This window comes from Osmerus eperlanus, chromosome 13 (genome assembly GCF_963692335.1).
Source record: "Osmerus eperlanus chromosome 13, fOsmEpe2.1, whole genome shotgun sequence".
In the NCBI taxonomy this organism is placed as follows: Eukaryota; Metazoa; Chordata; class Actinopteri; order Osmeriformes; family Osmeridae; genus Osmerus; species Osmerus eperlanus.
In genome coordinates, this window is record NC_085030.1 from 7,266,336 (window position 1) to 7,289,415 (window position 23,080).

Sequence of the window (23,080 nt, forward strand, 5' to 3'; positions counted from 1 at the left end):
AATGCAGACAACATAAATATTCATTAATACATCATATAAAGATTGCTAGGTGGTCTAACCTAATACAAACATGTCAAGAAAGATACTACATCCTCACTGAAATGTCAAAACATGTCAAATATCATTTTGTACCTTGGGGGGTAAAAAGAGCATTATCCATGGTATAATTGATTGTAAATGGTCCAAATGATTAATGATGTGGGATTGCAAAGCAAGCTGGCACATAAAATAATCCCCCTGTAATGAGAATACCCTGGATATTACTTGCTTTGTTCCTACCCAGCGTCACTCAGCCAGCTCAACGATCAGAACAGCACTAACCAGGGAGCCGAAAGGCAGGACACGACAAGGCATGCAAATCAGATGTTAAATATGAACAAATATGATTCCAAACATAGCCGTGCCAAATATGCTTACAAATATTGAAATGACTTTCAATATTAAATGTAACTGAATTGTTTTGGAACAATGTTATTTCCATACAAACATCTTAAATAGCCCTACAAGTGGAATATATCCCTAGCAACTATCCTACAATGCATATTTTGATAAAACATTTGAAAGACAATAATGTTTCAAATGAGAATTAACATTTGCATTTGAAAATATGCTCAATAGTTATACATCCCTGCAAAAATAGGATGTGTTTGTCCTTACCGGTAAACTCTATTCAATAACCTGGCCTATTATCCTAATTATCTTACCAGTTTATAGCAGACATGCACTGTATGCTGCTACAGTTGAACATTGTCTCAGGAAAACAGCTCACTTTTGACTGAACGTTTTGGTGCTCTAGCCGCAAAGCTACGGTTGAACTTTCAGCCATAGAGGGCGCTATAAACATTTCGACAACAACGGACACGTGTAACCTCCGGGCTTCCATTTATTATTTGTTGTGGACAAGAGCGTCTGTCGCTTGCTTAGTGACCACGTAAAATAAGACGTATAAGGCTGTTCGAGGTAAAAGTGCAGTTGGATTAAAGTACACTGTGAAAGAGATGGAAACGGTAAGTATTTGTGATATGGTTTGTGTATTTTTTAGATTGTGCTTGTCAACTTCTTATCCAATCTCCCTGAATGTCCCGCATTGGACTTCCGCCTGTGAAGTTAGTATGCTAGCTAGCTAGCTACTTTGGTGTGCAGTCTAGTTTGATACTAGCTAGATAGGAAACTGTAGCCACTTCTTGTATTCAATACCCCGCTGTTATTGGTCATAACGCTAACATAGCCAGCGAACGTAGTTGCCGTTGGTGCATTAGGGCGTGTGTACGTGTATGTTTGCGTGTGTGTGCGCGCTTGTGTGTGTGTGTGTGTGTGTGTGTGTGTGTCAGAGTCATAGAGCTAGAGCTCTCGAGGAGCAACAAAGCTTAAACTCATCAATTTCCAACTAATGTGGTTCACTTGAGACTGGCTCACATGGGAGTTTTGTAGCCCAGCAACACATTGGTTGCAGTCTTTAGCACAAGTAAACAGGGTCAGTAACTGCTCAAACCACAATGGGTGTTATCTCACTAATAATACTCGACCTGGCTTGTTGATCTAACCATATCTAATGATCACATGATGTGATCATATATGTATTAGCCTATTATGGATTTATAATCAGCTATGTGGCGGAGGTTTAATATTATATCATACAATACAAGAGCACTCTCAGTGGACTTGCTCTCTTGTTTGCTCATAGAGAGAATTCTTTATTTTTTCTTTCTATTATCTCTTGCTAATTCTCAAACTTATTGTACTTTTCCATAGACATACAGCGAGTCGTCATTTCAAAGTTGTTGTTTAATCCCACAAAACCAAAATACAACAGTTTGTTAACACGATTAACCCAATTCTGTTGTTAATGTTTCTTTGTCGTTTGGTCGATGACGCATCAGGCCAAGCTGCATAGAACATTCAAAAGAGATTCCTGTAATGCAAGATTCACAAAATTTGATTTTACTCTTTGCAGAAAGACGTGGCTCATTGGATATAATGAAGCCTATAACTTCTTCCCCAGTTGACTATGCATGCACTTCATTGAAAGGCTACTGTCAAGGAATCATAATTCTCTGCCAAGCAACTGTTGTCAGGCAAACCTTCTCTTCTCCAGCCCCCCGCCCCCCTTTCCATTCTGCTGGATACTGAAATATTTCCCTTTTTAACTGCAAAATAAATCAGGGTTGCTTGTGTGGGTTTGTCTGTTCGAATGCTAATTATCATTCCTGACGATAACATCACTTGTTTCTTGCTTGTTGGCAAGAAATGTTTTGGGGTGAAAATGAAGCTTAATCTTTAAGAGGAATTATCTTGACAACTTAATTTGCACTTTGTGACCAAATAGAGCATGTCAACTTGATAAAGCTATCATTCATGAGGTGCAGTCCAGACAGGCATTACCACAGTGGTCAAATGGAAGTATTTTCAATTCAATGCACTTTATCAGTCCAGAAGGAAATTCAAGCTTGATAAATAGTTATCAGTAGCAAGTGAAGTTTCAAAAATAGAAAGCCGTTCTGCAAAACTTTTGCTAGAATAGCCTTTTTAAAGAAGAAAATGAAACCATAACGTAGGAAAAAGTCATCATAATACATTCTGAACCTGTTTCAATTTGGCAGCATTCTACCACCTTAAGGCAGGCCTACTTTGCTTTCCAAGAGCTGAGGCTTTGAGATCCAACAATAATGTAAATGTCATGGGGTCTTGAAAGCATTTCATAAATGGCTTGAAGACGTGCCTTTGATGAGGACACCAACGTGGAGAGCTTGCCTCCAGAGTAAAATAAGCTGGGTCATTACCCATACTGCTTCTGCAAAGACATTCATCTACAGCCGGCCTCATGATAAGGTGCATTTCTCTTGAAATCTCCTGTCATTGGAGAGGTTCAAGGGATTACTGGGTTATTACTGGTAATGTCAGTGAAATATGGGGTCTCATACAGGTCTGTAAACTTGAGTTCAGTAATGATCTGTTTGTCGTCTATGGTCTAATCCTCAACCCTGACTCAGGGTTGGGCTATCAGCAGCACCTCTGTGATTTAGAAGTTAATCCTTCAACTGATTAAAAACTCTGGATGGCTATTATTCTTGACTGCTCTGAGCCCCAATTGTCAAAAACCTGAAAACAGAGTCCATGTAATGCTGATTAATACAGGCTTACACCGCTGCTTGATAACCTAAAGGATGTCATGACTAGGCTATTTGAGTTTAAATACCTAGCCTAGTTAGGGATTTCAAGTTAAACTTGTCTGATTGACATACATTTTGCATTAAAATCAAGCACAGCAAGTGATACAGCAATTTCATGGCAAAGAAATAAAAAAATAATTGGCCTGAATTGAATTTTATGCTTCTTAATTAAACATCATGCAATGGCTAGATCTCTCTTCCACCTAGCCCTAACTCTTAATATAAAACATTCAAACCACAAGAAGCACTGATATAAAAAAAAGTCCAAAAAACATAATCCCCATTTAGGGATTCTGTTGGTGGACTGGGCAGAGGTGAAAGACTGTTTTTCAGAGGTAAGTTTGCACTGAGTCAGGTCCTGGATAGCATGCAGAGTGAATTAGGCACAGATTTGACAGCCAGGCCTATTTCTTTCGTGGTTGCATTTCACAGAGCCTCAGCTAAAATAGGTTATCATTTAGCAGTCTAATTTCAGGCGAATACTTTACAGAGCTTTTCAAAGCTGAAGTTGGAATGATGAGGGTCCCTATGAGCGATGCTGCCAGATTTGCCATGAGACTTAAGAGTCTCACGTATCGGTCATGTCAGCGAGTTCTGCTTTATTCATCTTGCTGATGGATCCAAGAAACACTTGGCTCCATGACCTTGCCCTGCACAAATATGGCATGGATCAATGACAGTGGGCCACCTTAATATAGCCGACTGTACTGTGTTGTTGATTCATTTGTTGACCATGATGTTGATGTACATGGCCCCTTATAGTCCAATGTGGCCAATGCCTGTATTTTACTATGTTTTAATTATTGTTTCATCTTGAATGTAGTTGGGAAATTCAAGCTGCTTTTTTTTCTAATTGGCCAAGATTGGTTCTGACTTCGCTTTTTGAGATAATATATAATGGGAAAATAAGCAACACATTTTGGTTGAAGGAACTTTTGCTTCTGATAAGTCCCATGGAAACGTTCCAGAAAATTACCAGAAACTTTCCACCTTTACAACCCTACTTTCACTTTGTGTGCTGGAGATTCTACAAAGATCTATGACACGTTTCAGCTGGTCCATTACTTTGCATTTTTGGTCATGATACTGTGCAGTCAGTAATAATTAGGATCCCAGAAAGACACATTATTTTAGCCAGCACAATTGACAGGTTAGTTCCAGACTTTCCTTCCCTGTGTTTTGTTGTCCTTTGCCTAAGATTTCTCCAGTGTTAATGCAGGTTTTGTCAGACCAGACTGCCTCAGGCCACATGCAATTCTTAGCATGGCAGACGGCATCATGTTGAAAACATTTCTCCTATTTGGCCGAAATTGGTTTTGTCCCTTTTGGTGAAGAAGGGTGGCATTTCTCATTACCGGATGTTATGTTGACCCTCAAGGGAATTGGTGAAATGAAAAAACAGAAGAACAGGCAGGGTGTGAGAATCAATCAATATCGTTTTTTAATAGTCCTTGCCTGTCTGTCAGAGGAGCAGTACTATCTGTCCTTTCTGCAGAACAACACAGCCATAAACTATCTACTGGATACAGAGGATAGGTTCTGACTCGCTGAACAGCACACTATGTCATCAACAGGAAACTCGAATTCTGAATTGGTTTGTGCATGTGTTTCCATTTTTGTCTCTTACCTGAAGTCTTAGTCACAGCCTAATTACCTCCAACAGCCTTACAGCTGTCATAATGTGCTGGGTTAGTGAGAGCTGTCAGAAGAGACATGAGCTCTTCACTCTAATTGGCCTCCAACCAGTTATAACAGGAGGATTCTGATGATGAAGTGACATCCTGAGTAATGGTCTACAACCTGGAGAGAGAGAGAGAGAGAGAGAGAGTGTAGGTTGAAGCCTTCAAGTTTGGAAGCTAGGAGAGGAGCTCAGAAGCCTAAACTGCACAAATTCCCATGTGTCAAATGTCACAGAAAAATGTGTTTGCCTTTTTTTTCTTCACATGCCCTGTCCATGTAACAAATTAATCACACTATTATGTAGAATAAAATCATAGGTCTTCATATCCAACTTAGCTTTCATGTTTGAGAAAATTACAGTGTAGGCCTAAACCTTTAAATATTTTTAGCAAGGATAGAAAATTAAACATTCCCTATTAATTAAAAATTATAGGCCTTATGATATCCCCCCCAAAACATGTTTAAATAAACCACCTCCAAAAGTTTTGCCATGTCTTTAATTGCTATTAAGGAATGCTATTCACTGCCTATAACCTCTAGCCTTGCCTGTCCTTCCCAGATTGTTTGATCTGTCCCCTGATTTTAGACTTTTTATTTGAACTTCCACTGTTTTTAACCTACATGGGTTGATTTTCTGTAAGACGTCCTAGAATGTTGTGAAAGGCTTCCTCCAAATAAAATGTATTATTATTTATTATCTGCAGTGAAAGTGTTGGGTCTTTCTGGAGGGTTGTATGGCCTAGCAGTGTTCCCAGTCCATCTTTAAAGGAGTCTCTAGAAGACAGTGATACATTTATGAAAATGGAGCTACTTCCAGCAGAACCCCATACTGTATTCATCAGTGATCTAAGTGCTATGGTGCTGCTCAAGCACCAATGGGGCCTTTTCGAATGACATTACATCATATGAACAGACTGGGACTTGCAACTGTAGTTCCGCACCTCTATCTTGAGATGCTTGATAAATATGGGGCCCTTCTCTCCATAAGTTCCAGTTAACATTCAACATACCCTGGAACAGGTTCCCTGGGTTTCTCTGTGTGGTAAAAAATCCACCAGACCACTCCTCCTATCAGATAGGACAGTTATTTCCACTAAGCCTAATAGATGTTGTTTTCAGGTCTCAGTAACTAATACAAGTTTAATGTGGTTAAGATCTGTTCTCTCTATATTTGACTGGTGAACTGCTGGTTGCACTATAGTCATCTAGCACAGGAGTGACTGCGAGAACAAAAATTAAATTAGTGCTCAGAAGTTGCTGTATGAGTGTTTTTCAGAGAGAGTGAATAGCAGAAAATAGATTTTGTGTGAGGTTGACTGAGGGCAACTTCACCCAGGTATCATAAACTTGGGACGGACTGACTTCATAAACAACATATTTTTCTCAAATGGTTGGTTAATAGGGGAACTGATTATAATCAGTTGTGCTCATGGAATTGAACCATCACAGTGATGAATTACGGCTTCTTTACTAGACAAGCCATTATGACTAGGAGGTCATTTGCTTCCTGTACTTTGATATGCTGTCTTGTGTAAATAATAAAGACGACGTCTTTGTGGTTGACTATAATGGCATTGACCTATTTTATGCAGGAGTAGATTAGCCAGCTGACTTCCCTGCTTTCGGGGAAAACATTTTAAAAAATCTACTAATTTGAAAGGACTAAACAGGAATAATCAGATTTCATCTGTCTTCCACTTCCCCAAAAGCTTGTTCAGTTTTCTTGCTCTTCATTGTTGAGATGGCAAATCTGATGGCATTTCTTTTACCCTCTATTTTTATTTTTAAGTTCTGTTGAACTCTGACCTGTGGAGCAAGGTGTTCTTTTGTTATGGAACTCTGTAATGGCTTACATTGTACATTTAGTCATTTAGCAGATGCTCTTATCAGAGCGACTTACAGTAAGTACAGGGACATTCCCCCAAGGCAAGTAGGGTGAAGTGCCTTGCCCAAGGACACAACGCCATTTTCTCGGCCAGAATTGAACCGGCAACCTTCTAATAGCCCGATTCCATAACCACTCAGCCATCTGACTCCCTGCTTAAACAAGACATTTCTGTTTGTTTAATGGGATGGAGAAGGTGCTGGTCGGTTGGCAACTGTGAAGCCCTTTGTGACATTGCTTGGGCTATACAAAAAAAGTTGAACTGATTGATTCAAGTTTGAAAGTTGGACCGAAATCCAAAAATGCATCTCAAATAGCCTTTGGAAGCCTTATGCCTGCAGTGTGACTCAAGCAGGAATTTGACAATGAGGGGTGTCAGAGGGCTGAAGCAGACAGCCATCTGGGTTGATGTGCCGGAGGATTGTTTTTTCCGTCTCCCATTTTGAGTGAATGTACTGTAGCATTCAGAGCCAAAGATTGACACGTAACAAACTGTCATCCTCTGTGAGTGACAGGGACATGTGTGGTTGTTGTGACAAACACTCATCCTCTGTCCCACTGCTCACTTCTGCACAAACACCCTAAGCACACCGGGTCCTGACGCATGATGGAAGAAGATTAGACACAGTCGAGCAGCCCTCAGGCTTGCTTCCCAGCATGCCAGTGAGCCCCCCATGCACAGAGCAGAGGGAAGACAATCTCCGGAGACAGGAGCACAGGAGAGGGAACCTGAAAAGGTCACAATGGCAATACACTCTGCACGCTGACTTTCTCTGCTCCATGAGTCATTACTGGTGCCATGGTCATTGAATTGAGAAGACCCTACAATTGTGGCGAGATTTAAAGGTTACTACTTCAGTTCATATGTATACAGGTGGAACATATAGCCATATGGTGAAATAGGGCTGGGCGATATATAAACATTTTTGATATCTCGATATTGTCAAATTTTTTACGATATTCGATATTGTCAAATTTTTACGATATTCGATATATCTTGATATGTTTGCATTTGCTTGTAAATGATAAAAAAACATCATTTTATTTTGCCCCCATCAAACAACAACAACTATTTAGATAAACAGAGAGCTATGGTTACAAAGTACAAAATGTGTAGTGCAAATTTAAACAGTAAAAAAATAAAACCCTTCACCACCTCGCGTCTCGATGAAAAGGGCACGTAATATTGGATGTTTGGCACGTTCTTACATGCTTGAATTTGAAATATCCGATATTCAAGATATTTTCAAATTGTACATAGTCGTAAAAATGATTGCGATATTATCGCTAGTATTCGATATATCGCCCAGCCTTATGGTGAAATGGTAAGCTACTGTCAGAAGGCCTTTTGGTAGGCCTATGCAGTGTTTCCCCTAGGTTTACAGCTTTGGGCGGCGGGCGGGGTGGGGCGGTGGGCGGCGACCATGTAGAGACAGAAATGGGAGTCAGGTGGCTGAGTGGTTAGGGACAGGGCTAGTAGTCTGAAGGTTGCCAGTTCGATTCCTGGCCGTGCAAAATGACGTTGTGTCCTTGGGCAAGGTACTTCACCCTACTTGCCTCGGGGGGAATGTCCCTGTCTACTGTAAGTCGCTCTGGATAAGAGCGTCTGCTAAATGACTAAATGTAAATGACACGCCGTCGTGTAAATAAGATAAATAACATAAGGCCATTTAGTTTGTTTATTAAAAGAGCAAGCTATAGACCTGTTTTATAGGAAAGGTAACCTTAAATGACTTATTTTGTGATCGGGCGCTATATATATATATATAAATCTAAAAAAAAATCTATACATTTTTTATTATTATTATTAACTTGACCTTCCAGGAGGGGCGCCCAACGGCACCCCCCGTGCCGAGACTGAAGGTAGGAGCGCCTCTCCTAACATGGACATTTCCTCCATTTATTGATTTGTTTTATTGACCACGGTCTGTAAGAAGTTGCTGCATATTAGTTTACTTTCTCTATTGTAGTCATGCCTCAGGCTCAGCTTGGCTTTGAGCTGGGATGAGAGTTGCTGCTGCTGGCCGTGGCTTACCTGGGAGGTAATTGACAGCTGTTGAGGTGAGAATGAGGACTGACACAAGTAATTAAGGAACTCAGGCCAACTTGTCTGACCTGCTGATCAATGGTCTCCATTTGGAGCTGGCTGACCAGAGACCAGTGCTCTGTTTAGTCTAATCAAGAGAGCTCAGAGAAGAACCTTCTGGGCAACAACGCCAATACTTTTAACACCGCCATTGATTCTCGTTACCTTTAATTTCCTTGCTACAGTGAGAGGGCGTTTACCATATTGGCAGGGGTGCTGGTCTGCTGGGATTATGGCCAGAGGTGACAGTCTGGGCCTCTAGTCTAGCAGAGCCCCTCTTTCTGCCCTGCAGGGGGCTGCCATGCATTGCCCACCCATGCCCATCTTGATTTGCACCTTTGTGGGATTATCAAACAAATCCTTAAAGCCACACTATATGGTGTTACCAACATGATTCATAAACAGGAAAAGGACTATAAGTACTCCTTTGAATCCCTTGAAACAATTACAATAATGTTACTTGTGTAGTGATTTGCAGTGCTCTTCCACTCCTTTACAGTAATAAATAGATTTTCATCTAACAGACTTTCAAGCTCATGTTACATTCTTCCTCTAGGCTGTAACTAGTGAGCCCCTGAGAGAAAGATTGTTGTATGGGTTAAAACTGTTGTGCTGGTGAGTGCTAGATCCATCTAGACTTGAACCATTGGGCCTCAATATTTGGGGGTTAAAGAAATATCCACTTTTCTACCAATAGTGCATTCAAAAGGACACATGGACTGACAAGAAATGGATGGGGATTTCTGTATAAATCCATGTAAAGTAATACTCATACTTTGACTACTTGTTCTTGGCCATTATTTGGAGGAGATCTTTAGCATTATTATTAACTTTCATTTAGCATAAAACATATTTTTATTTGTTTACAAACCCTATAATTCTGAGAATGCGTTTGTCATAGACAAGCTTAAATCTGTCGATCAACAGTAGGCCATTTCTGCTCTCTGTTAATAAGATCACTGCATCTCAGTATTGCTGTCAGACAGCCCTTTCACTCTACTTCATCCCATTAGAGGGCAGAGACTGGCTTGGGTGGGTCTTGACACTGATGATAGCCATTTGACTGAGAGTGACTTCCTCCTCTCTCCGTAGGTGAGTAGATATTATCCTGTGTCTGTTCAGCAGTGGACTCTCATTCTTTAGACCTTAGAATCGATTGCTGTCCCTTGACTAAATTGGAGGTATAAGTTTTGAGCAGCACACTCAAACCTCTCTCCTTTCACCCGGTAGGCTAACTTTACTTCTGGTATGGTTTAGCCGAGTATGGTTTCTCATCCGTTTCCTCCTCATGACTGAGGTTAACAGGAGCTGTGCTCTGCTCCATGCTGTAAGTGTATCCTGTCTTGGAGGAGACCCAGGTCTCTCATGGGATTCCTCAAGGTTCCCAGCCTCCAGTCGGGGGTTAAAAAAAATAGAAAAAAAGAAAAGAAACTTGACAAGTGCCTGAGTGCAAGATATTAGTAGCATACCCTTCCACCAGCTCCACATATCTCTCTCCTTTGCACTTGTTGAGTGTTTACCCAGTTGGGCTTATACACACACATGCACACACACCACCTGTTTTTACAGTATTCTCAAAGCTCCCAGTACCCCTACTCTGAATGTCAAACATGGTTGCCAAAGTGCGCCCCTACTGTGGCTATTGCACTATGGTGCTATTTGGAGTCAATTAGTTGAACTATGCCATTGAGGATTGGCATCATAGTTGTTAGACATTGTTAGCTAATTAGTTTGACACTGTATGACACAGGTTTGATACAGTCTGCCTTATCCGCTTATCCGAGAATGTTGGAAGAATATGGGAATATGTCGTCAGTTCCCCCACTCTGAAGTCTGGCCGTTACCGAAACTACACAGAACTTCTGTAGCTTGTCTTTTGGTAACTCACACGCCAAAAACAGTTTCCAGAAATTGTACACAGTGGATCAAGCCCGACACTTGTCAGGTACATGGTAGTTCATATGCACGTCATCACGTAATTCATTGCTCATTTCACATTTGTAAGGCTTGGCTATAAAGTGTTCCTGAGGCAAATCACTGCCCTGTCACTTTAGAGTGCATACCGCAGATTGATGTTGATAACTGACCAAACAACATGACACAGAATAAAAAGTGTCAGAGCTATGCAGGGCGGAGACAAAAAAACGAATGGTGTAGGCTGTCAACTGACTCATGTTAGAAGGGGCTGTCCAATTCCACAGCTCACATAGCTCCATTCGATAACTCATTACCACGCATTTAGCTCAATTTCCCTCTAGCCCTTCCTGTTCTAAGGGAAGCTGAAGGATAGGATGTCCATTAATTAAAAAGGCATGGTAATGGCAGCTTGAGCTGTCGAGCTGTCTCACTTCCTCACTCTGAAGTTGTGACTTGTTAAGTAGCTGTTTGGCAGGAAATTGAGAGCTTTCCAAAGCACTGGCCGCTTAGCCTTATCTTTGACAGTCAGGATAAATATGTTTTGAGTCTTTGTAATGGGGCAAAATTCTAAAATAAATGTTCCCAAGGAATTTCTCCATTGCTCGAAATATTCCATTTCCTAATGCAGTCTTTGTAAAATATCAATTCTGTGCTTTGCTTTTTTTCTCTCTCTTTTTGTTTTAGGCCTGTTTAACTTCCAGATTATCTGACAAGAGTAGGGTAGCAGGAAAAGGGTCAGGACACCGATTAGTTCCCTCCACTTGAATACTTGGGCAGACAAATGTAGGAAGATCATAGTATCTCTTAGCTCCTCCATGCAGCCCTCCCTCCCTCTGGGCTTCTGCTTGTTGGCTGCATGCCTTCTAGTCATTTATTGTCCCATGTATTAATATGCTGGCAGGATCTCTGTGGTAGGTAGGTGTTCTAAACTGCCGGCTCAGCCTCCACCTGCCCCCCACTGGGCTTTGTGGCGTGGCTTGGAGGTTTGTGTGTCCCCTCACAGCTCCTTTCCATGTCCATGTCCTCCTTTCCATGTCCACTTCCCTGATGAATGATCATGTACACTGTCTTAACCCACCATTAATCTCCTGGCCTGGTTGGAATACAGCCTTACTGGATGGCCTAACACCAATGAGAAATTAGCAGGAATTTAAAAAAATGTTTTACGGGACCAAAATGGTTTGAGACTGTGGTTTTGCCAGATTCTGTCAGCAGTATATTCCCGTACCTTAACTTTTAAGGCCACATTTAATATAATTTAGCACCTTCACAGAATAATTGTGTCCTGTTTTAGAAACAACAGAATCGCCTATTGGTTACAGAATCAAAACTCTTGTTGATAATGTCAAGGCTTACTTTGTATGCTAGCTTCGTATGATATTGAAAAATCATTATTACTTTTAAAGGCAGCCCAATATCAGAGTGAGAGTGATGTCAGGCTGACATGGGGTTTGCAACTGAAATGTCATACATTGCAACAGAAGACATTTAGAAAATGGAAATGTGAATTTGGAAAAGGACATAAAATGATTCTGTGTACTCCATTCTCTTTCCCCCTGGATATGACATGGCAGATGAATATTGAGCACATTTTGGAGCTTCAAGACAGGGACATTCAGACTTTCCCCCAACGCCATTCTTTCATCCACTATTCACCCCATTTCCTTCTCTTCATTCCATCACCCTCTTCTTCCACCTCCCTTCTCAATGTCGTGTTCCAGTTAGGGGAGCCAGCTCGTCACCAGAGCCAGATGCTGTAGCTGGACTCTGTGGGAGCAGGGCTGTGTGTACAGCACTGTGAGCAAACAGGAGGCCTTCTCTGTCTGCTGCTGTAAGAACAGAGGGACTGTTTATCTGGGGACGCAGGCCTTCCCTCCATCAACTGGCCAATAGAGACATGGAGCACAGAGCCTGACAGACACCACAGCAAGATAAGACCCCAGACAGACCCTCTCTAACAGGGGTCTGTCTCCACAATTGATACTGGCCACATCACCAACAAATCTAATGGTTTTGGTTCATTTGGTGCATGCTCTATAGAATGAGGTAGAGTAACAATGGGGTGAAGCCTAGGTTAGCACTCATTACTATAGGTATACTTTTACACAGTAACAAGGTTGTGTTAGGTGCATGATTGCGATAGCATATGCATAGCCACATTATAATTAGTTAACCTGATGCAAATTAAAGTTGCTGCAAGGTCTTGTCTTGTGCCGTTTTGCATTAACACTCTTGAACTAGTGTTTTCTATTAAATTATTTAAATTGAGGTGATAGTTTTAGCGATCGTACAATGTTTTGCCTTGGTTTTATAGGCTAGTGTTTGTGCAGCAACTCAACAGTCTTGGAGGATGTAGGCTCCCTAGCCTTGTCACCACTGAAATGTTTTTGTATATTACTGTAATAATAGCTCAGTTTAACGGTTTGGCTAAAGGTTGTTGCAATAACAGGTGGTTCCATTGGCTAGGGTTCTCAATATAAAGTGCTGTAGCTGTTGCCACTGTGATTGTAAATATTAGTATCAGTGAAGAAAGTTGAGAACTTGAGCTGAAATACAGATTTAGCTGCAAATCCTGTAAAGTTATGGAACATTTGAGGGAAAGGATAAGGGACAGACCCAGTTTAAGATGCCTGGATTGTCAGGAAATCAGTTCAGCATTTCTCCAACCATGACAGCCTTAAATCACAAAGACCCAGAAACCACCAGGGCCATCCAGCATCTCTCAATGAATAAGAAAAAAGGATTTATCTCATAATGCAGAGATGTGACTATGAATAATTTGTGAGGAGGCAGGTGTAAAGCAAAAATAATGGTAAGGAAATCATCCTATTTCCCTGTGAGGTGATATCACACATTTAAAATCTTGCAAAATCATCAATAGTCATGTGGATGTGCATGCTTCAGGATCTTAGCTTCATGCTCTGATCAAGTCAAACATTTTCAGGCTGTTATCAAAGACTGGCTCCTTAAGTGGTAGGCCTAGAGCATGAGCAGTGAAGATATTGGAAGTATGTCTGGGCATGGTCTCCCCAAAGATCCACCAAGTGTCAGTATCTAATTGAGCTGTTTCCCAAAAGTATGGTTACCTACCTGATTTGTGAGATTGCTTCTGATGAGAGCTGCTTCTAAGGATGTTTGTCCAGTATAAAACTTACTTTCTCAGTCAGCAGGATCGAGAAGTTACCTCAAACTGTAAATCCACGTGACTACACTTCACTGGGTTATTTAATTCGTTTGGTTTGGGTCACTTCTTCTTACTGACATCAGTGCTATAAACAAGTAGGATAAAACGAGAGTTCCAGTGTTTCGATGGTTTCATTTCTGTTATTTATTGCATGTCGGCATGATTGTTTGTGCATGTCTGGCAAGAAATTAACTTACAGTAGTCACAGTGTTCTGAGAATAGGAGCCAGGAATTGCTGTGCCAATTGCGTCTCCCCAGGAACAGTAAAGCCTTTCCGCTCCAGCAGACCTCTTAATAGCTTGGGCCAATGCAGAGGACAGAAATCCATCAGTCAACCGGCCGGACAGAGAGGGGCAGTCTGTCTCGTGCCATGACCAATGTGTGAGGAGACCTGGGACAGGGTGATGGAACTGCTCTCATCATGGGTTCGTCTGATGAAGAAGCCTCTCTCTAGATGAGATATCAGGGATGGCCATTGTGGCTATGGATTTCTGGACCTAAACAACCTAGACAATTCTGACATCCTAAATTGAAGATACAGGTCTAGATGTGGGAGCTCTAGAGTGTTTTGTCTGGCAGAAATTTATGTTTTTGAGCCTGTGCTTATAGCTGAGATGCCCTTTGAACTCTTTTACCCTTGCTGCTCACTGTGTACAGTGATGACACAGGAAGATGGTCTTAGCCTGTAAGACCCACGGAGAGATGGGTCCATGACTGGGACTCAAGCTCCTGAGTTGGGTTCCAAAGAGGCCAATTCAACATGCAAATCTCTCAAAACGGTGTGTCGTAAAATAGCCTTTGACCCAGATAGTGTTGAACTGGCTTATTCGTTTCCGATGGATAACTCTGTCTAGTGCCCACTCATCTTTAATGCAAAGTCACCCTACTCTAGCGGTGGTGGGCAGTGAGCAAGTCTAATGTACAAACAATTTGAACCTCAGAATGTAATTTTCTCCCTCTCTCTCTGCTGCTCCCTCTGATGGGCCGGCCAGCAGACAGCCAGAGAGAGCCTTTAACAGCTCGCTGGCTAACCTTGGTGTCAGCAGTCTGAACTGGCCGTTTGGAATTTCAGGCACATTGCCACAGATGAAGTTAATGACCTCAGGTTCTGCAATCAGCCTTGATGATAGAGCTTGGCAATATGGGGGAATTGGTATTCATTGTGTCCGCTTCGAACAATGAATTATTTATGCTTTGCTTAAAGCTACTGCTGGGCTCTGTGAAGAGGGGAAGGACTGTTACAGGGTAAGTGGGGAGAGATGTTCTGTGACAATTGAAACATTTTCCCATACAATGGTTTGGAATCCACGCCCTCATTCACATCAGCAGTGTGTGTGAGGAAATTGTGTAACAATTCAATCGTTGTTAATGGTCTTGGGTCATCTTCATTATGGTTCGGAATGTGAGGCCATATTGTCTCAGATTAAACGTGGTTGGGAGGACCCTCTGAACACTTTGCATTATTAGGCACAATTTGAACTACTGTATGGGAAAGTAGAGTTCTATGTTCTTGGTTTAATAACTGAATCTTTCTTTATGAATGGTATCACTTATGACCTGGACATATTAACGTTTCAAGAGGTCTATCGACGGATACCTTCCAGCAGTCTGCGATAGCTTTCAGTAAGGGCTTACCCCTCTCCTTAGAGAGATAGAGAGAGCAGGCCTCAGTGCATGTTGAAACAAGGTAATTAACCATTAAGATCAGAGCTGAGGCTGACAATGAACACCAGAACAGGCTCATCAGCTCCCAAATCAAAGGCAGCTTTCAGGCCCCAGTGTGGAGAGGACACCCAGGGTGCAGGCAGAGAGGGAATTCAGAATGTCCATTCATCATGAAAGCTGGATGAAATCTACAACTGTGAGTGCTCTGGGTCAAGCCTATTCCTCTAGTCAGGAGTCCGTATTGTTTCACTGTTCAGGTGACGTTTGGCCAGTTGTGCGTTACATTTTTGGGGGGGTCCTTTGTTTTTCTCATAGTTGTGTCAACGCCACTTCTCTCCTGTCATCCATTGACAATGGCACACTGTGACCCTTCCTTTAATGTGAGTGGTGAGGGGAGGCAATGAGCCTATTCATAAGCCAGTCTGTGCTAGCATTGATTTGGAAAGAGAACGGTGCATTTTCTGTGTAGTAGTCTTTGTTTTTCTATAATGTGTGAGGTTTATCTACCTCTTTTTGACAGCAACATAGCCTAATTTTGTGATTTAAAGGCAGATGTTTGGTGTGAAAGAATTCCTCTAAATGTTGATTAGCTTTTCTAACTCAGCGTAATTAAATCTTATTTACTTTTCTCTCTCTTTTTGTGGGTTAAATTCAACATCCCCAAGCACTGCCAGGATCCTCACCTGCCAAATCTGCTCCTGGGTTGGTGCTTTGTGTGTGTGAGAGAAAGAGAGAGAGATGGAGGAAGGGAGGGCTGGGAATGGTTTCCAATCCAGTGTGCTGATTTGCGGTGGATGCAATGAAAACACGCGGCTGGAGGCTGTTAAACAAGGCCTACTGGCTCCAGGCCCGCTCGTAAATAACAAGAGAGGAAGCGCTCTCACAGGCCCACCTTCACTTGGAGCTGCTCCTTCTAGGAGCTGCTATTCTGTGAGAGCTGAAGCTTCCCCGACTACAAGGCCTCTGTGACTCAAACAGCAGCGTTACAAATATCCAGGAAAAGTGGCTTTAATAGGGTCGTTAATTTCATCATTGCCATCCCTCTAGGACATGTAGAATCTCGAGCTGTTTATTACATTAAACAATTCCTCTAGGAACCATACCGACTTAAGTAATAAGGCAAGTCTGCTCTGCATTAATTGAAAAGGTAATTTGTCATTTTAACCTTGATGCTTCCACAGCCCAGCAATCTCCAGACTGTAAATTCAGCTCAACCTGATCAACTTTTTCCCTTCTATGCAGACTTTTATGAGAGTAATTGTAACAGCCCTCTCGCCACGTTCTTAAACTAAAATATCCTACTATATTGGGTATTCCATGCTACTCTGTTTCAAAATGGGAGATATTTGTTATTTGAGCGTCTGCCTCTCAGCATGATGCCCAAGCCAGCGTTTAAACATATCTGCTGTCTCCCTGCATGTGGAAGCCTGACAGAGCCTGCCATTACTGTGTCAGCATGTAGGGGAATAGCCTAATTAAACAGTAGACAGAAACGTTGCAGCATTTGCTAACAGAATGGTAATTGTTCTTTTTTCTCTTAAAAAAAAGTATAATCCTCTTCTTGAATGTAAGATGATTTCCCTTTTTTATCGGCTTTTGGTGATTACTGTTTGTATTCAGCTGGCCAATCATCTTCCAGATCCAGCCATAATGATATTGGTTGTATAGCCCAGATTCAGCAGATTAAAGCTTATGTGTACTTTGTACACATCTATCCTTGCAGGGACTTCAGAGGGGCTTTATGAAAGGGCTATAGGCTACATATATGAACACTAAAATCCCATTAAAGAGGCTGTCCGATTTCATCAACAGGTTGGTGTCCCTGAGGCCTTGGTGGGCTGAATGGGTCACAGTACTAATGTAACTGGATGAAGTGTTTCTCATTCCTCTCAGGCCCCTGGTGACTGGGTGCTTCTTCCTCTCCCTTCCTGGTGCTGTGTAATAACATGACCTGGGTTGACCCCGCGTTGCCAGGACAGATTCATAGGCCCTGCCTCAGGCCTGTTCCTGCTGTGGCTAATGAACACCAGCATTTGAAGAGGAAGATTTGAATGGAAAAGAGTAGCCTTCTGTAACATTATTACGTTTGAAGTCAGCCTAAAATGTAATTTTGTGACCCTTGCTACCTCTGAAATGTTAATGAAACCTTTCAGATTGAGAAAATAGAGGTGCATCTGTAGTGTCATGTTAGCAAGTCTCTGCTAGGACACAAGGTTCTATAGGACACCTTTGGGGATGTTGAGACTTTTGTATTGATCTGAGAAGTGTTCCGGGATAATGCAAACAAAGTTCTGTATCTCGGTTGAAATAAGGGAGGTCATTTTTTCCCTTTTTGTAAGCCGTTTTCTTCTGCCCTCGTCGTTAAGAAGTTTCCTGCTCTGATTTTAGCCTGCATTCATTAATTTAAATTTTAATTCCAGACATTACGTGCTTTCTTTTTTGTACACACTATAGGCTAAGTTCCAAGCAGGAAGGTATTCGTCCTCTCTGATTACACAGCTGTGGTACATATTTTATACTTGACTTTTTAAAACCTTTTTCATATCCATTTTGTGGGCGTAAGCATTCAGATACTGTGATGTGCTACATAGTCAGTCACGTGGGGCTACTTAATGATGGAGGAAGGATGTGTGCAGTGTGTGTCCTGTCCGTCCTCTTTTAACAAGGTCTATCATTTGGTTATTAAAGACCCCTAAATAATGACTATGCTGCTTACTTTGTGTCTTGTTTGGTCACTTTAATGCAGAAACAAACCTTGAGATATTGCTGCAGTTTGTTTCGTGCAACGACGGTAGACAAACAGCGACTTCATAACATTATTTTGAATACCAAGATTGTAATCACAATAACGGTCACAATGATTAGCCCTGGGTGGACGTATTGTGTGCTACCCTTCAAGTGCCTTTCTAGGACATGGCCCATTAAGTTCTATATGTTCTCTACAATATTAAACCAGCTTACTTGACCAGGAAAGCTGTAATCAACATTCGAAAAACGAACCTTATTCCAATGTGCTCTTATGGATCTTGATAATGATTATCTTATTTTGTTGGACCCAGAGAAAGGCTTCACCCATTTTAGAAATCCTCCACTACACAATATTCTAATGTGACATCTGCCCTTCCCTTAGTTTCAGCCGTTTGTTGCCATGACAGTGACACACGAGGATAATAACTCGCAGAGCAAAAAAAAAAGCAATTTGCAGCATTCATCATCTCCAGAGAAAAGACACCTGGTCCTGGTCGTTCTACTCGGTTAACCGCATTGGTGAACAATAAACGGACAAAGGTCAGCGCGCTTCAGCAGAGAACAACGAGGCCCCACAACGCTATGCCACTGTACCTCCATAGCTGGCTATCAAATTTGTCCACCGGAACAAAATGACAGAGAGTATTAGAAGGAAATACATCCTTAGGCTTTACGAGACTGTGTATGAGCTGTAATAACATTACACTGAATTGACAGTTATGCACCTTCAACCGACAACAAATAATTCTGAGAAGTTAAGGCTGCATTTTGAGCCAAATGGGAAATTATGTCTTTGGTGACTATGGTAACAGAAATAGCTTAGAAAGAAAATATCTTGACAAACAACTTGAGAGCCATGAAACTATAGGCCTATAGACGTAGGCCTGAGGGTTGTTCATATAAGTGCTACGTTTTCAATATGTGATAATCAAATAAGTTTCGCCAACATAGGCTATTTCTGTTCACGCTATACAAACAAATATCCTTGCCCTCTGGCAGTTGTTGCAGCCCTTGTTTCCCCTCTTTAAATTTACCATCTTTACTATTTTCAACTGAAGGTGCCTGCTCTTGTTGCCCCTGTGTAGGAGATGAGGTACTTCATTACACAGATAACCTGGCGGGCTGAGGCAGAGACACAGCACAGGAAGGGGAGGAGAGCTGCTTGTGAAGTACAGATCAGCTCTGTTAAAGTTTGTATGATTAATTCGGTGCTTGGTAACACACTGGCGCTGGACCTACGCCGGTGTTTCTCTCTGGCGGCTCGTACTGCAGTTTCCCTGTGGTGCCGACAGGGACAGATGGATGGAGTGAGATGAGCTGGGGTGTAATCTGTCTCCTCCATCACAATGTGGGCCTGTTGACTCTCTCTGATAAGACTGTTCACCGAGGAGGTCCTCTGGTCTCTGACAGAGACCGGGTTCTGGCCTCTGTGCTTTCAGTCACCATTCATCAAGCCTAGCTATCTAGCCTGACTAACACTATTAGTTTCTTACACAAAATTGAAGTAGCCTACACTAAACAGAATGCTTCTGGATGTTAAAGTATGTGGTAAGTGCTCAGAGCTATCCCACGATGTGATTTGTATTGTTTGCTACTGTGTTTAGCCTAGCATACAGTTCAGGCATAACACCTCCTCAGAGTTTGCAACACGCTTTAAGATGTTCTTCCCCAACAGGAATATGCCTATTGTACTGTTGTGTTCTCACCCATGTCTTAGCATGCATCTGCCCAGTTCTTCTTTCTGAAGAAAATTGGACTTCTCTGAAATCCTTTGTGGGCCTTCTGCATCTGAAAGGCACTCTTGAGCAACACTGTTGTGCTGTAATAATACAGCACAACAGTGATAATTCTTTCTGAAACAGTCCTCCCCTCTTTGTGGCTCCCCTTGATCAAAAAAAGCATTCCATACCCAGTGAAAGATGTATGAAACCCAGTCCTTGATTCGGTCTTTTGTAATGATGTGGTCATACATTTGCAAGCCTCGTCTAGTTAGAAGTTACATTATTTAATTAGACTCCTGCTTGTCATTCCTTCAACTACTGTTTCTCTGCGTTTGTCGTCACTTCTGTTTTGAGCCTGACTTAAACCAATTTACAGCCAAACCAGCTTTAAAGTGAATTCTAGGACCCATTTAAACCACAGCTTGAAGGGCAGGACCATAACTCATCCATGACCTCAACATTTGTTAGTGCGAATAAAGAGAACACTCAAGTACAAGCTAGACAGCGCCTGGAGGCTGTACATGAGACCACACATTTGTAGCAGCATCAAAAATATAAAAACAGCTTTCTGAGATGTTCTCAAGTCTCAGGCAAGGCCCAGCTGACCAATTGTGTGTTGTTTGTGAGAGGCTTTGGGAGGACATATTCTAATATTTTCAAACCTTTGGGATGTTCACAATGTTCTCTATTTTTTACCTGTTATTGGAAGCCTTTTTTTGTCTTTCCCTGCTGAACATGTGCAGTAGGTTGGAAGGATTTGTTAATCATTGAGTATCCATTGCACGTAATTCTAGTCTATTCAGACGTGTCTCTCTTATAAAATAGTGTAGATCTGTGGTATTTTTGGAGCCTGTGCAACTGTCTTTATTCCTTTTCCTGGTGTCTGGGCAATTGAAATGCGCCCAGAGAAACTGTGAAGCCGGTCAGTCAATCCTTTACACCAGAGCACCTATTTCTGTCCTGTACACCATTCTTCACTGTGACGTGTGGGTCTGCTGAGCAGCTCTGAGCCTGTCGGAGCTGGACCTGGGACTCCCCAGTCTGGGGGTTAAAAGTTTTCAACACCCACAGCTGCCAATATGGCCTACTGTGGAGCCCCGCTTAGAAGACAGACAATACCTTTCAGTGTGATGTAGGGCTGGGCGATATATAACAAAAAAATGTACGATATTCAATATGTATCTCGATATGTTTGCATTTGCTTTTAAATAATAAAAAAACATGATTTTCGTTTGCCCCCATTAGAAAACAACAAAAACAATTTAGATAGAACAGCAATTGTTACAAAGTAAAAAATGTGTAGTGCACATTTAGGCAGTAAAAATAAAAAGGCCCTCCCCCAACTCACGTCTCTTACGCGGGAATACGTGACAAGACAAAAAGGGGATATAATATTGGACGTTCGGCTCCTTTTTGGGGAAAGTATTCTTGAATTTGAAGTATTCGATATTCACAATATCTTCAAATTTTACATTGTTGTCAAAATTATTGCGATATTATCGCTAACATTTGTTATATCGCCCAGCCCTAGTGTGATGTAATGGAGAGATTTGAGGTGTGGAGGGAAGAAGAAGAGAGAGAGTGGGAGGTATACATACCTCCCCCTCTGAGTTGCAGGTAAGAGGGGATGATGACCCACATCACTTGTCTCATGCACGTCTCTGCTCTACCGCCCTATAGGAACCAAGAGGGGCATTTGGTTCTCTTAAGACTGTTTTGAAACTCCATGAACCTTTTCAAACTCAGAATATGATGCAGAATAATTCACCATGTTTGTGTCTTGCCAGAGGATATTCAGGAGTAGTGATGAAGACTAGATGGAGCACTGGGGGCCGACCTTTTCAGTGGCCTCTGTGCGTGTGTGTTGGCATGGCATGACTGATGCATATTATCATGGCAACTGAAAGCCAATTACTCTGGTCATCACGAGCCCCTCAAGGCCTTTCTGTCTAATGTAATACACTACAGTAGCCTGTTCCCGGTGCACAGCCTCTTGTAGCTTTGTGTTTCTTCATGTTATTCTCCAGGTTTGACTGCTAATGACACAGTCAATAGTACCCTCCTGAGCCTCCCATCTCTCCCTGGCTCAGATGAGCTGCTGCTCCACAATGCAGGAGGGCTGTGCGTCTCAGAGCAACAGATGAATTACATTCAGTTTCAGTCATCTGCTTTCTTCATTCAACACAATAACACCATTATTGTGGCCCTTATAACCCAGTCCTCTTGGCGTCCTTGAATGGGCCATAGAGCTGATGAGCTGGGTTCCCAGAATTAGAATGGAAGCTTTCCTCAGATGCACTGTATTAAAGGTAATGGACAAAAACTGATCAAGTTATTGCTTGTTTTGTTGTCTATACAGGAGATTTGCTAAGAGACTGGAAGGAAATCAGAAGAAGCAGCTCCACAACTTCAAAATGTTCAGAGACTACAGATCAGGCCGAGCCACAGGTGAGTGCTCTGTGTGTCTGTGTGTGTGTGTGTGTGTGTGTGTGTGTGACCACCGCAACCCCTCAGGGGTCCTCTCACGACAGGTGGAGTGTCCAGATTTCACAGCACAAAGAGGATTTACTGGCAACATTCTGCTTCACACCTGATAAGACTGTCGCTGTCCCCTAGAAGGGGTGTTTCCTTCCATCCAGAAGAGCCTCCTCTTCTCTGCCCAACCCCCTGGAGCTGCCCTCCACCGTCTCCTTCACACTCAGATGCAGCACGATCTCGCAGGCTTTCATCTTCACTGCTTTCATTTGATTTTTTTTTTGTTTTCCATGTTTCGTTTAGTTTGATTTCACGCAGGCGTCGGAACCTGCTGTTCTCTCTGTGTTTGTTTCTGTCCGTCAGGGCTCCTGATCCGAGTTCAGCTAATCCAGGCTCACAGGCCTGATTCAGACAGAGCAGTGACACGCATACCTCTCCACTGTGACTCAAACCTCATAGGAAATGGGAACATTTGTTTTCTCATTTAAAATGTGCGCAAAAATAAGACAAACGTGCTCTTCTGTTTGAGGGACACACGAGACTAGAACA

The 23,080-nt window shown here is 42.1% G+C and overlaps 1 protein-coding gene across 1 annotated transcript in view; it reads left to right on the plus strand.

Annotated features, from left to right (window-relative positions):
* The first annotated feature begins 885 nt into the window (after positions 1–885).
* LOC134032181 (ecto-NOX disulfide-thiol exchanger 2-like) overlaps positions 886–23,080 on the plus strand; it is a 108,491-nt gene continuing 86,296 nt past the window's right edge. The window contains 2 exon segments of the mRNA XM_062476044.1: positions 886–1,007; positions 22,416–22,504. Of these exon segments, the coding sequence (XP_062332028.1) occupies positions 22,471–22,504 (34 nt within the window). The 5' untranslated portion in view covers positions 886–1,007; positions 22,416–22,470.